The following is a 16,986-nucleotide window of genomic DNA, read 5'->3' as shown; positions in this document are numbered from 1 at the left end:
CACACACGCACACAAAAACACTCATTCACATTGATGGAGAGGCCGCGGCTATTGGCCTACCGAGACACACCGCGCTCCGGTCAGAACAAATTAAGAGCTTAGCCTCCCCAGGATGTTCACTCCGGAGCCACCGGCTAGACTGACAAGTGTGTGTGTGTGTGTGTAGTGTGCGTGTGATCCAGATATACTGTTATCTGTCTGGGAGGCAGGCTGATTGCTGAGCAGTGTCCAGGGGGCTTAGCCCTTCACAAGACTAAAGAGTGTTAAAGATTACATTCTTGTGTGCTATGAAAGCATTCTTCAGCAACAAACCAACACCCCAGACGCTGGCTGTGCATGCAAAATAGAATTAATGGGCACATACAAAGTGAAGTCCATTCTTTTTATAGGGACCAACAGGGGATACAACGGCATCGCCGTATATGCTAGGATTACTAATTTAGCTAGTTATTATTTACAGTGTACAATTTGATTTATTTTGTTCAACTGAAATGCTGAAATATTACATATTTTAAATGTTAAATAAAGTAAATGAAACTCTTATATTTGCTTCAATTCTACTAACGAGTCACATCGAAACGCTACTTATTTTGCAACATTTTCCACAATAGATTTTTTTTTATGCTTGAATAAAATATGTCAAATGGCACAAAACGTGGTTCCTTATCGGAACATCAGGATCCAATAAGAATAAGAAATATTTAAAAAAGAAGAAAATGTAGAATTTGTATTGTACTGTATGTGCAGTTTTTACATGTTTAGACTGTCCAAAGGACTGTAGACCCTTTATAAAAGCTAAGTAACAATGGGGTTGACTGAGCTTTTCTATCGTGAAGAGAATGCTTGACATCTATAGAAAACAACCCAGCAGTGAACTCTGCATATAGTGTCAGCAATTATGAGAAATATTTAACTCACACAGGCTCATTCACATCTCACATTCCAACTCTCAGGTCTGGAAGAGGGGTGGGGGCCATGCACAGTATAATGGCATGGCTTTTTTTTTTTATCTTGGACTAGGTTCACCACTTCAGTCGGCCAGCTTTCTATTTTTTTTTTTTTTGCTGTCAGAGTACAGATTGCTGTTTCAACTTCTTTAGTCACCCAAGGGCTCTTAAAGCCCCCCGTGCACCGCTGCCACTCCATCTGCGAAATCAGCCTGACCAGCATAAAACGCTCCCCCTGCCCCCCAGAAAGAAAGAGAGCACAGAGGAAAGCCCGTCCATAAACGAGGATTAGCAGGGAGGGCAAGGGACCAGAGATGAGGAGGAGGAGGAGGAGGAGGAGGAGGAAGAGGATGAAGTATATAGTGTGTTAGTAGTTACTTTCCAGCTGATGCAAACCCTCTGACTGACAGCATGCACAAGGCAAGACATATTCAACATATTCAAAATTATATCAAATACACCCATTAGTGCAAGAAATGTATTAATATTCCCCAAAACAATAAAATAACATATTAGACCTCGGCATAATTAAAAAGCACAAACAAACCGTTGCACCCGACAGTATTATGAATGTATTGCAGACGTGGTTCTTTGGAATTGATTGAAAATCTTCCTTCAGCAATTGCTGCTGATGTGTCCTTGAGCAAAGCATTAACAAGTATTAGCTCGGAGCTGCTCAAAGCCAGTGAGAAGAGAAGGTATGAAGTGTGTGTTCAGGTTTCCCTTTGGTTAGACCGGCTGATGAAATGTGCTCTGACTGATATGCTGCAGTTGTCGTGTCTGTGACCCCACTGACCTCTGTGGAGCCCGAGAGCTCTGCACTTGTTGTTGTGGGCGCTCCAGTTTTTAGATTTAACCCTCTCCAGCTGAAGCAGTATAATGGACTATTGTAAATACACTATATATGAACTCCCAATCATTGTATTATAAAGCCCCATTTAGTAGTTCCATGTCCAAAAAGGACAACAATCTAAAATATTAACTTGTTCATATTATTATGTCATATAGCCTATCATATGTTGATATAAATCCCCATCATTAAATAAAAAAAAAACCTGGATGTACTTACTTTACTAATTATTGTCACACTTTGGCCAGCATTCCTATCCATAATGAATTGCTAACAGACATCACTAGAATAGACGCTGGTAGGACTGAATATATAATATATATATTTTAGTATATTTAATATTAGGTTGTAACCAAAACCCCGTCATTGACACTGTCTTAAAAAAAAAAGAAGTCATTATTGTTAAACCTTGGAGTAGAGGACACTCGTTCTCAATCTAGTCTTAAATGCATTGTTACCCTACACTGGTCCATTACCTCCCATTGACCCTCGTTTCTTTGAAGTGGGTGAACCGGTGTGCTGACTCAGTGACTCTGAGACGTGCCTGTTGCCGTAGTTGTAATGTCATGAGCAGATCAAGTTACCATACTCCATTTTACTGTCCCTTTAGCTCCTTCACCATACCTACAGCACAGATCAGAGAAACCAGGGGCGAGATCACACCAAACTGTGACCATCAGGGGTCGGGGTCAGAGGTCACAAGGACTGGTGTAGGGTGCTGGTGTTGTTGTATATCAATTATAGGGCAGGGAGAGGGGAGTTACGGCCCCCTGGAGAGAAACAAGGGGGTGGCTGCTCACTTTACTAGACCTTTATTTATCCTGGCTGACACACAAACAGTTCCACACATTCACTGTGGGAGTTGCCTCTGGTGGGCGAGTAAAATGTAAAAAATAATAACCCAAAAAGTTTTGCCCAATTGCCCATTCAATACAATGCAATATGCAACAGGGCTTTCTGGATCTGGATAATTATGTTGAGACATTCTCTATTTATTTCCTCACTTTCTCTTCTTCCTTGTCGAGTGAAGGACAGAAGACAAGCCTTAGCCAACTAACCCAGGGAAGTGATTCAAGAGTGTTCATTCGTATGATGTAATGTTTGGAGATGAGGAAGAGGATATAGCTCCATGTAATAGATGCTATCCTCCAGAGTCGGAGCAGAGGTCTCATTTACTTTGGCAGAGACTTGCTCAAGTCAAGTCATCTTCTCTGGAATAGGATATAGTACGCCTAACACACACACACATACATACAGACGTGTACACACACCTGGGTTTGATTTTGAAACCCTGTGTTTGTGTTCGGCCAACTTCAGACCTCTCCCAAAGACAGCTTTGAAGCAGATCAGCAATCACTCGCAGTCGCTTTAGATTAATTTAGCCCAGTTTTGCATCATATTGGTGGACATGAAAGTACATAAGACATAAATCCTGCAGCTCTCACAGGCATCTGCTTGCAAAGACTGAGTATTATGCACACACACACATTCATGCAGAAACACAACATGCACATGCACAGGACAGCGAGTGAAACATGGTTCATGTCCACACACACTTTCAAATTCAATATATACAGGCACATATACAGTAATGCACACACTGTGCCCTCCACCCTCAGGCCACTTGTGCTGTTAGAAACCAATTTAGCCAGAGTAGCTTTACTTTTCAGAGTGACGGAAAATCAAATGTGGCACAATGAAATGCAACAATAATGTTCTCAATAAGTGGAGAAGCTCTTGAAACAGATGTGGGTGTGAGATGAGGTACAATTCAGAGTATGTACTTATAAGTCTGCTCAATTTACATTTGCTCCGTCCTCTTAAGTTTTTCATTAGATGGCAGATCATACAGAGGTAGAAAGAGCCGGTCCTCCAATAACTGCACATATGCTGTGTGCTTTATATATAATGGAATACAAATTGCATTTTTTCAGCTATATAATATTACACATTTTTACATGGCCAAGCTGCTATTTGCCATTATCGTGTTTCAACTATAAAACATAACTTGTAATCAAATTGTACATTTTCGTAAGAGGCAAAGAACAACCCTGTCTTCCAGAAATCACATTTCATTTGTTTGGCCAAATATATTTTGGAAGAAACATAATTGTTGCCTGGATTATGTTCACTGGTGATGTTTTTTTTTCTTTTTTAAAGTATGGTCTTGTAAAAAGTGCAAGACTTTGGTATGCATCCTGAGTTCCACATTTAGTTAAGTTCAGAGGAACTTTGGTTAAGGTTAGAAAAAGATTGTGGTTTTGGGCAAATGCAGAAACAAGTAAACACATCCAGATCTTTCTCTAATCATAGCCAAGCGCTTTGTGTGCCTGAACATAACCATAAAAAACGTTAAGCATGCTTCAAGCTTCAATGCCGCAAACAGATATATACAGGGAAAACAAAAGTTTTGCGAATTTACAGATACTTTCATTAAAATGTTTCCTCATTAAAAACATAGTTTGTGCAACATTACGATTCTCTTCAAACTTATTTTCTGCTGTTAATTAGTAGTGTATAAATGCAATATCCATGAGACGGAGTTGCAACTAAATATATGCTGTACATCTTGGTTCTGCACACACATTTCAACTTTGTGTGACACGGTTAGAGTATAAACACCTTCATTGACACGTGTTGCCCTTTTCATGTATTTCCAGACAGAATGTAAATCAGTATATTTCTGTATTGAGTATTTTTAGCAGGTAAAATTTGTAACCAACAGCAGTGACGCATCACATCTGCACAAAAAAAGTTAGATTCCCAGTTATGCTGCTTTTGAATCCTGGCAGAAACACATTGTTTAACTATGACTATAAATATAAAGCTGAAGCAGATTAGGATGCTTTCTTTTCATTACTTTCATGTAAGCACATCGTCTTATCAAACATAACGTCAACAGGGTCACTAATCATCGTGGCAGCTCTCTGCTCTCTGTTGTGTCAAAGTCTATCATCAAATCTTGTTTGCATGTCACCACATCATTAGTCCTACATGTATTTGGAGTGAAGTTATTAAACTCGAGGGTAAAGCGAGGTGAAATGTTAAGTTTAGCTTCACCTCTTTATATTTAGCCCCACTCAATAGTGTCTACTTTCCCCTGTTATTGTTAGACCTATAGAGAGCTCCGACTACACTCTGATGAATGAGGTGACGCCAGGGAAAGCATGACGGGGGAGACTAAACACCAATGGAATCCCTCCCCTCAATTTTCTTCTCACTTTATCTCCCTCCCTTCTTCCTATTGCTTTTCTCAGCTCTATCTCTTTTACTTTCTCTACCTTTCCCTTCTTTATTCTCTCTCTCTCTCTCTCTCTCTTTGAGGGGTGTTTCATTAACTTTACTGTGAGATGAAAAGCAAGTGGCCATCCTTCAGCCTGAGAGCTCCTTGAACGCCACACACTCACAGATATGCTTTACACCCACACACACAGGCACACAAAACCATGTAATAGAGAACCTCCACTTTCTTAGCTCGTCATTAATTCCTGTGTTCAGGCTGAAAGCACCTGCTGTGTCCGCCTGCTATGGGACTTTAAACACTTCACATGAGCCTTATGTGAATGTATATGTGTGTGTGGGTTTATGTTTCCATTAATGCTTGTGTGAAAGGAGCGATAATTCAGTTTCCACTTACCCAGAAAGCATTTTTCTCTCTCTCTCTCTCTCTCTGAAGAAAGCACTGCTCATTCAGACATACATCCATTCTGAATTTTCACGGACTGAAAAAAAAAACAAAAACACATTTACACATTTAGGCCCATTCGTTCTAATGACTGTCATTTTAACCACAATGAGCCCAGTGTTTCAGGTGTTTGCCCATTCATCATCGCTCCGATTCAGTGTTGATTGCCTGGACAGCGAAGCCAAAGCGCATGATCAATGAGTCTTCCCGCTGTGTTGAATTCAAAAGGAATGACCCCGCTTTCTTTTTTTCTCCTCTCCTCTCATTGCTTTCTCCCAGTGGAGGGAAAATGTAAGATAGACACGAACGTTCCTGGTATACACTCACATCTGTCTATACTCCGTAGCTTCTTTTGTTCCATAGTGGATTCAGCACGTTTCCTTCAGTAGCAGTAGTACTGTGATGCAAATAACCAGCAGCTTGAAAGTCCTCACTTGTAGAGAACATAAAACATGTTAGTAAAAGGGTGGAAAAAAATACACTATTAGATTTTTGCCAATATTTAACAGCAATTAAGCAGCTTCGCGCAAATTCAGTAGGATTGAGATGGGAAATCACACTTTTACTCTGAGATATTTTCACAGCGTTGTAATCGAGACAATTTGGCAAAGGCAGCAAGTTTGCTTATAATTAATTTGAGTAATTTACAAGAGATCTGGTAGTGTGATTTTTCACCCTTAAGTGTTTATTAGATGCTTAGTATTCAGCAAGAGTGAATGTGAATCTAAATAATTCATCTGTAATGCTTACAGGGTGGAGATAACTTTATTTTTTTTCTCTGCTATCTGCCCCTCCTTTCCTCTTTCTTCCTCCTTCTCTGACTCCAAATTCCCTCTTTCCTTCCCCTTCCTCTTCTTCTATTCTCCAATGTTTTGGGTCTTTTTTTCATTGACCCTAAATCCTATTTTTCCTCTATCCCCTTGCTCCCTGTCTCCCTAATTGTTCCTCCTATCTTTGCATCTTTTTTATATACCTTCTTCCTCCACTACCCCCTCCTTCTCCTTTTACCTTAAATTTGCCACCTTTTTTCTCTTGCACGTGGTCTCGTCTCCCTCTGTTTCTGTCCTCCACCTCTCCATCTCTCCATCTTTTTCAGTGGGAGGAGATCAGCGGGGTGGATGAGCACTACACTCCCATCAGGACCTTCCAGGTCTGCAACGTGATGGAGTACAGCCAGAACAACTGGCTCCGCACCAACTGGATCGCCCGCCAGTCGGCCCAGAAGATCTACGTGGAGCTGAAGTTCACCCTGAGGGACTGCAACTCCATCCCGCTGGTGTTGGGCACCTGCAAGGAGACCTTCAACCTCCTCTACCTGGAGACGGACGACGACCAGGGCAGCCACTTCAGAGAACACCAGTTTACTAAGATCGACACCATCGCCGCCGATGAGAGCTTCACCCAAATGGACCTCGGGGATCGCATCCTCAAGCTCAACACTGAGGTGCGCGAGGTGGGTCCCATGACCAAGAAGGGCTTCTACCTGGCGTTCCAGGACGTGGGCGCCTGCGTAGCGTTAGTTTCAGTGAGGGTTTACTTCAAGAAATGCCCACACATTGTGAAGAATCTAGCCTCTTTCCCTGACACGGTGCCCATGGACTCCCAGTCGCTGGTGGAGGTCAAAGGCTCATGTGTCAATCACTCCAAAGAGGAGGAGCCGCCGCGAATGTACTGCAGCACAGAGGGGGAGTGGCTCGTGCCTATTGGGAAGTGTCTATGTAACGCTGGGTACGAGGAGAGAAGCAACACCTGCCAAAGTAAGACAGCACTTCTTTATTTCATGCATTTTATATCTCAGTTCTCTCATACTTTCTTTTGTCCTTGTTTAAAATACAGTGTGATGTAATGTAAAGTTTGCAAGGCCGCAAAGTGTGCTACGTGTTTGATGAGAAGACCGGCACACTTCATATCTGTCAGCCCAGAATCTTTAATGTCAGATGTCCAACCTACATGTGTGTGTGGTTGTGTGTGTATGTGGGATACCTTCAAAAGAAGCCAAGACTCCCACAGTGTTGTACATGTGTATTCCCATGCATGTGTGTGATGTGTTCTCCAGGTCTTTGAGCTGCATGGTGCAGCCAGCGTGCAGTAGTTCAATAGTAATCTTCTGTGTGACACATCATTAGCTATGGGAAGATCTTAACCAGAGTAGCAGGGATGGGACTGATAACCCAGAAGAAAGGAGTGGGCTGGAGTGGATGGTGAATAATGGAATATTTGCGGTGATGGTTGCGGGTGTTGGCGGAGTCATGAGTGGGCAGACGTTGGAGTCTGGAGATACTCGATCTCACCCCAAAGCCTGTTGTCGCCTTGAAGGTGGTTGGAAAAGCCCAAAAAGTATACGTCTGGCTGCCTGGCTTTGCCTTTCATTTTCAGACTGTCTGCGACATCATCATCATCACACATGCTTTGCAGGGGGATTGATTTGAGTTGTAGCCGGTTGGTTATTGGAAAGAATCGAAAAAGTCTCAAAGATGTTTGTGTGGTCTCCTGGTGCTCCAGAAGTGGACTGACACTTAGCTCTGTGAAACACCCATTACCTGAGGGTTCTACTACCAGATGCAGCTTTTTTTCCAGACAACTTGTTTATTGATTCCAAGTGTCCTTTGACTGTCCTTGTTCTTCTTCATTTCACTTTATTTCACCCCCCCTACTTAGACATTTAATAAACAACTTTTATATCCCCTTTGGGATCATGCAACCAGTGGGTTCAAAGGTTAAGTGTCACAAAAAGCCTTGCATGATTGATTGATTTAAAATCCACAGTGTAATGGGTTATAAACTTCCCAAAAGTATCTTTATTTTTGACTTTTTTTCTTTATAAAGAGTTGCATGTATATGCACACAGACATAACATAACTAGATAACTTTGCAAAATTAAATTTCCTGTGTGTGGCTTCTGCGGCCGGTGTAACATCTTTCATCAATTACAGTTGCAGTTACTTCATCAGCGTTTCTGCAACAAGATGTTTTGCATCTGTACAGTACTTCATCCTGTGTAGCAGCTCCATAAAAGTGTTTTCATAGTGTGCCGCATTTGTGTGTAGTTTAACTATTGCTTCAAGTAAATGTTGTAAAAGTACATGCTGTATTTATATACAATGATACCTATAATAAAATTACCATAGAAGAGATATATATTTGCTTATAATGCTCCACTTATTTATGTGTTTGTCCATGCAAAAGAGAAAACTGCTGAGACAGAGGCTCTTGCGTTTGCCATGAATCCCCCACCTTCTCTTTATTGTGGCTGCTTTCTGTGGTCCATATCGAACTACTCTTTTCACAGTTTCAGTGAGCTCCTCACTCTGCTTTAGAAGTCAGACGCAGCATCTGTTTGAAAGCAGCCACCTCTGCACTGCGGCTGTTCCACAATGACTTTAAAGTTAGAAATCGTGTTGGAAGTTTGAGAAAGAAGCAGTTTGTGTTTAGCTCTCTTAGTCCTATAGCTGTTGTAGCTGGCCCTAAATGCTCCCATGTTCGTCAGCTCTGTCCTCTCCAGAGCCATGCCCACTGCCCAGTGTTAATTAAAGATCAAAGGCAGTGTCCCAGGTCAGGAGCCTGCTGTCAGGGCCAAGGGAAGCTCTTTTTCTGGGGCCGTGGACTGCAGACGAGCCTGTCTCACTGTCCAGATGAGAGCAGAAATTGCAAACAGATTGGGACAGACATTGGACTGATACCATTTGCTTTGCAACCTTATTTTTTCCTTGAAAAGATGTGTTGAAGACACAGAACTCTTAATTCTAAGTGTCCAATGTCTACATACCAAAAATATTTATCCAAATGATATGAATAAATTAAATGGAAAAAATACAATTTTATCATATAATTTAATACAAATTATTGGCAGCTTCAATCACTAATATAGCCTTTTCCCCCAAATTTGATAGGACAACAGTTGTAGATACAAGAATGGGTGGACAAATGGCAGACCCCTGTCGCCCCTTCGTACCACCCTCCTTTCACTTCCTGCCCCTCTGTGAATTGTGTGAATGTTTGGATGTATTTGACAATCTCTTATTAGTTTCAGAGAGGTCTAATGGACTCTAATAAGGTCTTGTGTTACCCCGGAGTGGGACAGCTGCACCAACAGGCCCCCATAGCCCCCGCGTGCAGCCGTCGGGGGGCCCCAGCGCGCGGCTCGCTCTCCAGGCCCTCTGTGTTAACAGATAGATGAGTGCAAGCGGGCTTGGTCACCGAACAGACAGATAGCAAGAATGATGAAAACATATTTACAGTGCTGCAGCCAGATAAAACAGAATGAAACAGATGTCTCAACTGTGGTTTCTCAAGTATTTACATGTCACAGATACATACTGGGCCCCAGACCCACTTGGTCATATTTTACCCCATGACTCCATAGAGAAGGTTGTTGATTTAGTATTACATTGGCTGTACATGGAAAGAAAATGTACATACTCTTCCCTACATTGTTGTTGCTTTAAAATAAACAGACACAATCAATTTCAGCTAATGAATAATGTAGTAATTAAACATGCAGGCTGTCAGTTAGGTCGATTTAAGACCCAGAGTTTGGTGTTTGGACTGGGTGTCGCTGGCTTTGACTGTTCTAAATCAGATATGGATGGAGCGCCTTCACTGAATATTTCATGCTTTGTTTTCTTTGACCGAACACCTCGGAGCAGCATCCTCCGTTTACCTAAGGCTCTGCTCTATGAGTATGTGTGTGTCTGTGAGTGAGAGAGGAAGCGAGAGAGAGTATGAGAGCAGTTGCCTTTGTTTACACAGACTCCGAAGTGTGTTTAAGGGCTTTAATAGAATACACTCTAGTATTAGACTGTCATTATCTCGCTCTGTGTGTGTGTGTGTGTTTGTGTGTATAGCCAGAATTGTTTGTGAACGCAAGGATGTTTTTTCAGTGGCGCCTTCAAAAGAACACACAAATTCTGTCTGGCTTCGGCAATGGGGACACCGTGTGTGAGCTGCTGTTATGAGAGTGTGTCTGCATGTGTGTCGGTGTGTGTGGCTGCGTTACATATTTCACAGGATGCAGTGTATATTGCTGTGAGCATATTTGGATATTTCATCATCCATATCAGAGCAGATGTCATCGGATCTTTTGTCAGCGAGAAACGCAGCGAGTGGATGTGGCGTTTTTTCAGGCGAATGGACGCGTCCGTCATCGTCTGGATTACTGTATGTTTTGTGAGCGGGCTTCGGCCTTTCCATGGAGAATGTGAGGCCAGATCTAATCTCGCTAAGTCAGTCTTTCATCTGTCATTAGAACGGACTGGAGCAGGTGAACTAACTCCTATCTACCATCAGTGTGAAATTCCTGCAACCCTAATTTGATCCTAAAACAGCAAACGGATGTCTGTCTGTCGAGTTTCAGTGTGTGTGTGTGTGTGTGTGTGTGCTTTGCAAATGCAGGCAGCTGTTCTGCTGTACGTCGCGGAGAGACCCAGGTTTACATTCTTACTGGATTTATCAAGACACACAATCCTCAAACTTGCCAGTACCATAATGCTTATTATAATGACACATATACAGTAAATCCATATACACAGACGCAGCGACACATATACTCAAGCCTACTTAAGCCTGAGTTGCTGGATTAGTTACCATATCTTATTATAAGTAGAAGAAGAGACATTAAATGCTATTTTGCCAAGTTTTAAGACACTATAACGTAAAGATTTCTAATTTCTAATAGACAATTTTGCACTGATGATACACGTTCTAAAATGATTTGTTTATGATGATTGCATTTTCCAAATAGCATGGCCTTTCTCTCCTTGTTTACTTCCTCTCCTTCTTCCCTTCCTCTCTCTCTCTCTCTCTCTCTCGCTCTCTCTCTCTCCGCTCACCCCCGTCGCTGATGGTCTTGGCCGCCGGTTCAAAGCCCGCCGCCGTCTATCTCCTGTCGAATGTTTTATATCACTCTTCACTCTCTCGCTTAAGTGATTTAGCTGCTGCCCTCATGCGCAGACATGCTTGGCTTTCAAGCAGACACATTATACATCTTTCATTGGCTTTGTCACGCAAGTCTACGTCGACCTGACCAATGAAATGCTTATAAGCCCAGGTCTCTTGGATGATTCAGCATCCATTTTATCTTCTGATTTGAAGCAAAGCAGTATTCAGCTTCAACGATGAAATAAATGTCTCCCTGTAATGTTATTGGGGTTTGCTGAAACTGCCAATGAGTCTCTATCACGATTTCATCTCATTGTTTTGGTCTGCTGGTCCCTAGGGTTGAGGAAGAATTATGGAAATCCAGTGCAGGCTGTGCAAAAAAGGAGTGGTCAGACCACACCAGAGCTACAATACCAGTAAATATTGAACTTAAGGGATGCCAGTAGGGTAGGAGTATTGTGATATTATATTATTTTATAGTGCATTGATTCTCCAAAACACTGTATGAGGCTAAATGATGCTCCAAACTTGCGCTAAATTTTGGCGAGGGAAAACTGGCATGATGATTTTAACAAGAGTGCCTTGGCCTCTGACCTCAAGACATGTGAATGAAAATGTGTTCTACGGGTAACCACGAGTCTCTACTTTACAGACATGCCCCGTTTATGCTAATCCCATGCAGTGTGGGGCAAAAAACATGTATTTTTCTGCATGCAGTATACATTTGTTGTTTTAGCCTATTCTAAAATGGTGTATTTCTGGGTGTTCTTTATACTATGACAGTTTTCCTAAATTCTATTTAAAAAATCGCAATATAACGCCCTGCTTACACTATTGCAATATATTGAATCGTTACCCCTTTATCATGATATGTATCATATCGCCAGATTCTTGCCAATACACAGCTCTGGATGCCAGTGTTGCTCTGTTTCTGCTAGATATGTTTTTGTAAGATTGTTTTGGGGTATCTGCCCCCTAGTGATCAGAGACCCTTTAATGCAACTTACTGTTTATTTTAAAAGACACTGCTGCTATCCAATGAATATTATTAATGAATATTATTATTATTAATATTATACACCCATGTTTTTTACAGTTAATGTATTTTTAAGGGATTCAAGTTGGGATTCGAATCATTTTGTGAGCCACATATGTTGTCTTCTTTCTCCAGACAAATGAAACTCAATGCTAAACTTTTTGGATTTGGTTTCTGCTTGGAATATTCATTGATCAAATACCCATTCAGGCCAATTAATAAAATCAGAGGAGATCCAGCAGCACTGTAGAAGCCCCACGGCTATGCTTACTTACTTTTTCCTTCTTATTTTTCTCATCACCCACATTGTTTTTTGTATATTTGTTCTGCCAGACTGTTGAGGCTGAGTGCTGTGAATTCATGGAGCTATTGGCTCTCCTCTGGTCCCTTGGAAGAGCTCTGTTTGTTTGTGTTGGCCATTATATAACTGCCGGGCTCTCCACAAGAACATGTCAGCTCTACGCACACACACACACCACATCCTCTCCATTACAATGACAGTATTTCTAATCCAGAAACAGGCTAATGTACATCACAGATCCTTTTTTTTTGTTGCCAAATAATGTATGTTTTTGCATTATTATATTTGTTTCTCAGTGTGTGCACTTGTGTATTGTAGCCTTTATTTATCCAGTCTTCTGAGCCATTGTTTCTTTTTCCAGCGGCCCCCTGCTACACAACAGCTACCGAAGTTGCACACATTCACAATGGGAGCTGCACAGTCTAGCAGAGTATAACAATAGCTTGTTACTGTTAGGCGTTCAGTTCACCTCCATAGTTGTTGTTGAGAGCCGGTTTTACTCATACATACTTCCGCCACACACACATTTTCATAGCCAATCCAGGCGATCACATCAGTTCATTCTGTCCTCTGTGTGTGTGTGTGTGTGTGTGTGTGTGTGTTTGGGTGCATGAAGTGTTATACTGTACCCGGCTCTGCTCTAACACTACTGTTCCATTGCATCAGTCTCCTCCTCTGTTGTCAGTTTAGCTTAGAGTGGAGGCTTTCTCTGCCGCAGCCTTTTGGCTGTGTGCTGCCTGGCATCTCGCCTTTTTGGAGCTGAAAAGGAGAGGAGAGGCTAGAATAAAGCACAAGGCCTGGATTGAGTGCTCCAGTGAGAAAGGTCTTGAATTATGATGTTAACACTACACCATACAACATTTGCTGAATGCAAAAGTACAGACGTTATTTAATTTTTTTACTCCTGAAATCATAGTGTCCCATCTCAAACAGCAGAGGCGCATAATTCTTTGGCAGCGGCAACTGAGCGCTCTCTCTGGAGAAAGTTTAAACTCTTCGGGAATATCTTTGGGATTTTTGGGGAGTCCCCACCTCTGACATTCACCTCATATGTGTCAAGCTGCATTGGATCTCCCTCTGTTACCCCGCCTTTATTCACTTGTAAGCAAACGTGTTGTGGCTGAACATACTTTAGGGCAAAAGGGAATCCATGCACTCAAGGTGTGCATGCAGTTACTGTTTAGAAGTGCATCCTCAGTTCAAGCTGATCTATTTATGTTCATTTTTTTATTTCATACTGTTTCCACCGTTGCCCGAATTTTCAGTCCCCCTAGTACTGTTTGACTTTTTGAGGATCTTCCATAACCTTGATGTGCAAAAAGAAAAAAAACCTGAGCTAATTAAAGCATGCCGAGATGCCTGCAGCAATCACACTGACTCCCACTACACAACACAGCAGCCGGGAGGGAAATCTGACTGGAGGGAGGGAGGGAGGGAGAGAGAGAGAGGGAGAGAGGGAGAGAGGGAGAGAGAGAGAGAGAGTGAGAGAGCGAGAGAGAGAGAGAGAGAGAGAGAGTGAGAGCGAGAGAGAGAGAGAGAGAGAGAGAAAGAGATAATTAGAGACACCATTCAGCTGTAGTCCAAAGGCAGGAATTACTCACTAAGCAAGGCAACTCAGCAATAATGTTGTATGCTCATATATGTATAGTGTATGCATGTGTGTGTGTGTCTGTATGTGTGGGCAACATATCCTCATACAACAGTTCGTATGATATCTTACAAAAAGTTATTCCTCATTTTTTGTGCATTTTCCTATGTATGTCCAGCGTCAACTTCCTCTCCAGTTTCTCCAATAAACTTGTATCTTCACAGGAAACCACTTAGTTAAGTTTAGAAAATGACTTAAATTAGGTTTAGGCAAGAAAACTACTTAGTTGGGATTTGGAAAGTTCGTAGTTAAGTTACGCCACGCCGGAAGTAGCGTAACTTCAGTACAGAAGTTACACGACAAAAACTACTTAGGAAACAAATTGCGGTTTGGGTTAAAATAACTACGGAATTGGCGTAACTTAAGTATGGAAGTTACGTGACAAATAAATCAACATTGACTTCTGGTTTCACACGGGGTACGAGCGCCGGTCTACTGGGTGAAAGTCCTGTGATTTTTAAGCCACTCATCCACCCGACCTCCTCCCTACATGGCGATCCCCACTCTTTCCTCCTTCATAATTGCATGGATTACATATGAATTGATTTTGTAGGATGTATACGAATTACAGTGCATTTACTTTTCATAGGTATAGCTAGGACAGTGTGTGAGAACAGCTTGGTGTGAGAGAGTATACCTTCATGCACAAGAGAGTGAGGAAGAGGATAGAGAGAGCGTATTCATATGACCATCCATTGCTGTGCATGCAGATTGAAGGACTGCATGAGTGTATGTATGTTTGTATTTCAGTCCTTCTTAAAACCATGTACTTCTGTATCTCATACTGTAGTGTTCTGATGCAGTGTCAGTGTGTGTGTGCCTGTGTGTGTGTGTGTGTGTGTGTTCCTGGCATGCAGGGCTAAGGAGGAGGCTGCGGCCAAAGATGCAGGAAAGGTTTGTTCATTCGGGGTATTATGGCCTGTTTGCTTTTCTCTTTATGGGCCTTCCAGCGCAGGCTGGGGGTGGCGGGTGAGCCCGTCACCCCGGGGCCCTGGTGCTGTTAGGACTTCAAAGCTGTTGGTAACCACAGGCTCAGGAATTCAACTTAACACACACACAGACAAACACACCCACATGCACGCACACACCCACGCCCAGCCAGGCCGATGCCAGAAAGAGAGGGGATAGATAGATGGGGTGTTTATTTGTTGGAGAGGCCCCTGCCAGTTGACAAGACCACTTCACAGTGGTCAGTCTTTGTGTATGTGTGTGTACTTGCGAGGGTTTGTACTGCACACAAAGACATGGTGTGCATGCAGTATGCAAAAAATAAAAATAAGAAAAAGAAAAGAACACACATATATAATTTATACGTATATGTGTTTGTGGGCTTCTGTGCATTTCCACACATTCAGCTGACTAGCGCAGCTTAACACTGACGGACGATCACCTTGGGACATCACTAGTGTGTGCGTACATGTGTGTGAACGCGTGCGTGTCGGTGGACAGGGAAGGACAGAGGGATGGACACCGCGGGACACGTCCTGTTTGACAGACACGGTGGATGTTTGGATACACATGTAATGTAACAGGGGAGTAGGACAGGGGAGTCACTCCATCATTCTTGATAGATGAGAGGGAGCAAGCTGGAGAGGGAGGTGGAGGAGGGAGGAGAGAGGAGAGAGGGGAGAGAGTAAGAAAGCGAGCTGTCACCGGGATACAGACCCCCGCTGAAAACTCTCTGGCGCAGAGTGCCTGTTTTGTGATTTGTGACGTTACCGCTATCAATTCACCATCCGCAGAGGCTGACATGTCTGTTTTTTTATTTATTCTTTTTTTTTTTGTCAGCGGTGCTCCGCTAATCCTTTTCCTGAGTGCATTACTCTTAAATGTTCCAGTAAGTTGGCTGATGGAAAAAAGAAAATGTTCCACCACAACTTGAAGACACAAATCACAAGATAAAATATAAATAGTATATAATAATTTACAGAAATAAATAAATAGTATATAAATATTTAGTGTTACTGTAATGCAGTAGTGATTTTAAGTCATCAGTTGAGCTTATTCCTCCCAGTTTTACATTTATTTCACATTAAAACAGATGAAAACATGAAACATTACAAAACTGCTTTTGAATAATTGATTCTAAAAACATTATTTTGTAGGGCGAACAGCTTCATCAGTTATTTCTTGCAATTACTTCTAGAGACTCTGGCTGGTCTACATCATAATCAACAGCTCATTTGCATTTTACCTTTTTTCTCCTCACTTTCTATTACTGCCGTTTTCTACTATCAGTGTTTCATTTCACAACTCTCTAGCCTGTATTATTGCTTTGATGTCTTCAGCAGGGGATGGAGTTTAAATGACGGCACACAAAGGTAGTTGGAGGGCCATAGAATGCAGCCATAACCTTTTAAAGAACCTAATCATAACACTACTCTTACTCAACTCACTACTACTACTATAAGATATATATATTCAATGTAAGCTTATATTACATTGTATATAATAGGGCTGTCAATCGATTAAAATATTTAATCGTGATTCATCGTATGATTGTCCATAATTAATCACGATTAATTGCAAATTAATAACACATTTGTATCTGTTCAAAATGTGCCTTAAAGGGAGATTTGTCAAATATTTAATACTCTTATCAACACGGGCGTGGCCAAATATACTGCTTTATGCAAATATAT

The 16,986-nt window shown here is 41.9% G+C and overlaps 1 protein-coding gene across 7 annotated transcripts in view; it reads left to right on the top strand.

Moving 5' to 3' along the window:
* The window catches only part of epha3 (eph receptor A3), a 142,915-nt gene that overhangs the window by 45,562 nt on the left and 80,367 nt on the right, over window positions 1-16,986 (top strand). For 4 of the 7 annotated variants that reach the window (XM_037789169.1, XM_037789170.1, XM_037789168.1 and 1 more), the window contains 2 exons: window positions 5,762-5,773; window positions 6,579-7,239. In XM_037789169.1, coding sequence (XP_037645097.1) covers window positions 5,762-5,773; window positions 6,579-7,239 — 673 coding nt within the window. The remainder of the gene's footprint in view (window positions 1-5,761; window positions 5,774-6,578; window positions 7,240-16,986) is intronic. The other 3 variants (XM_037789171.1, XM_037789174.1, XM_037789172.1) reach the window with 1 other exon arrangement.

The sequence above is a fragment of the Sebastes umbrosus genome, chromosome 13 (genome assembly GCF_015220745.1).
Source record: "Sebastes umbrosus isolate fSebUmb1 chromosome 13, fSebUmb1.pri, whole genome shotgun sequence".
Classification (NCBI taxonomy): domain Eukaryota; kingdom Metazoa; phylum Chordata; class Actinopteri; order Perciformes; family Sebastidae; genus Sebastes; species Sebastes umbrosus.
Note: the sequence above shows the minus strand (reverse complement) of the source record. Positions and strands in the feature narration are given on the sequence as shown.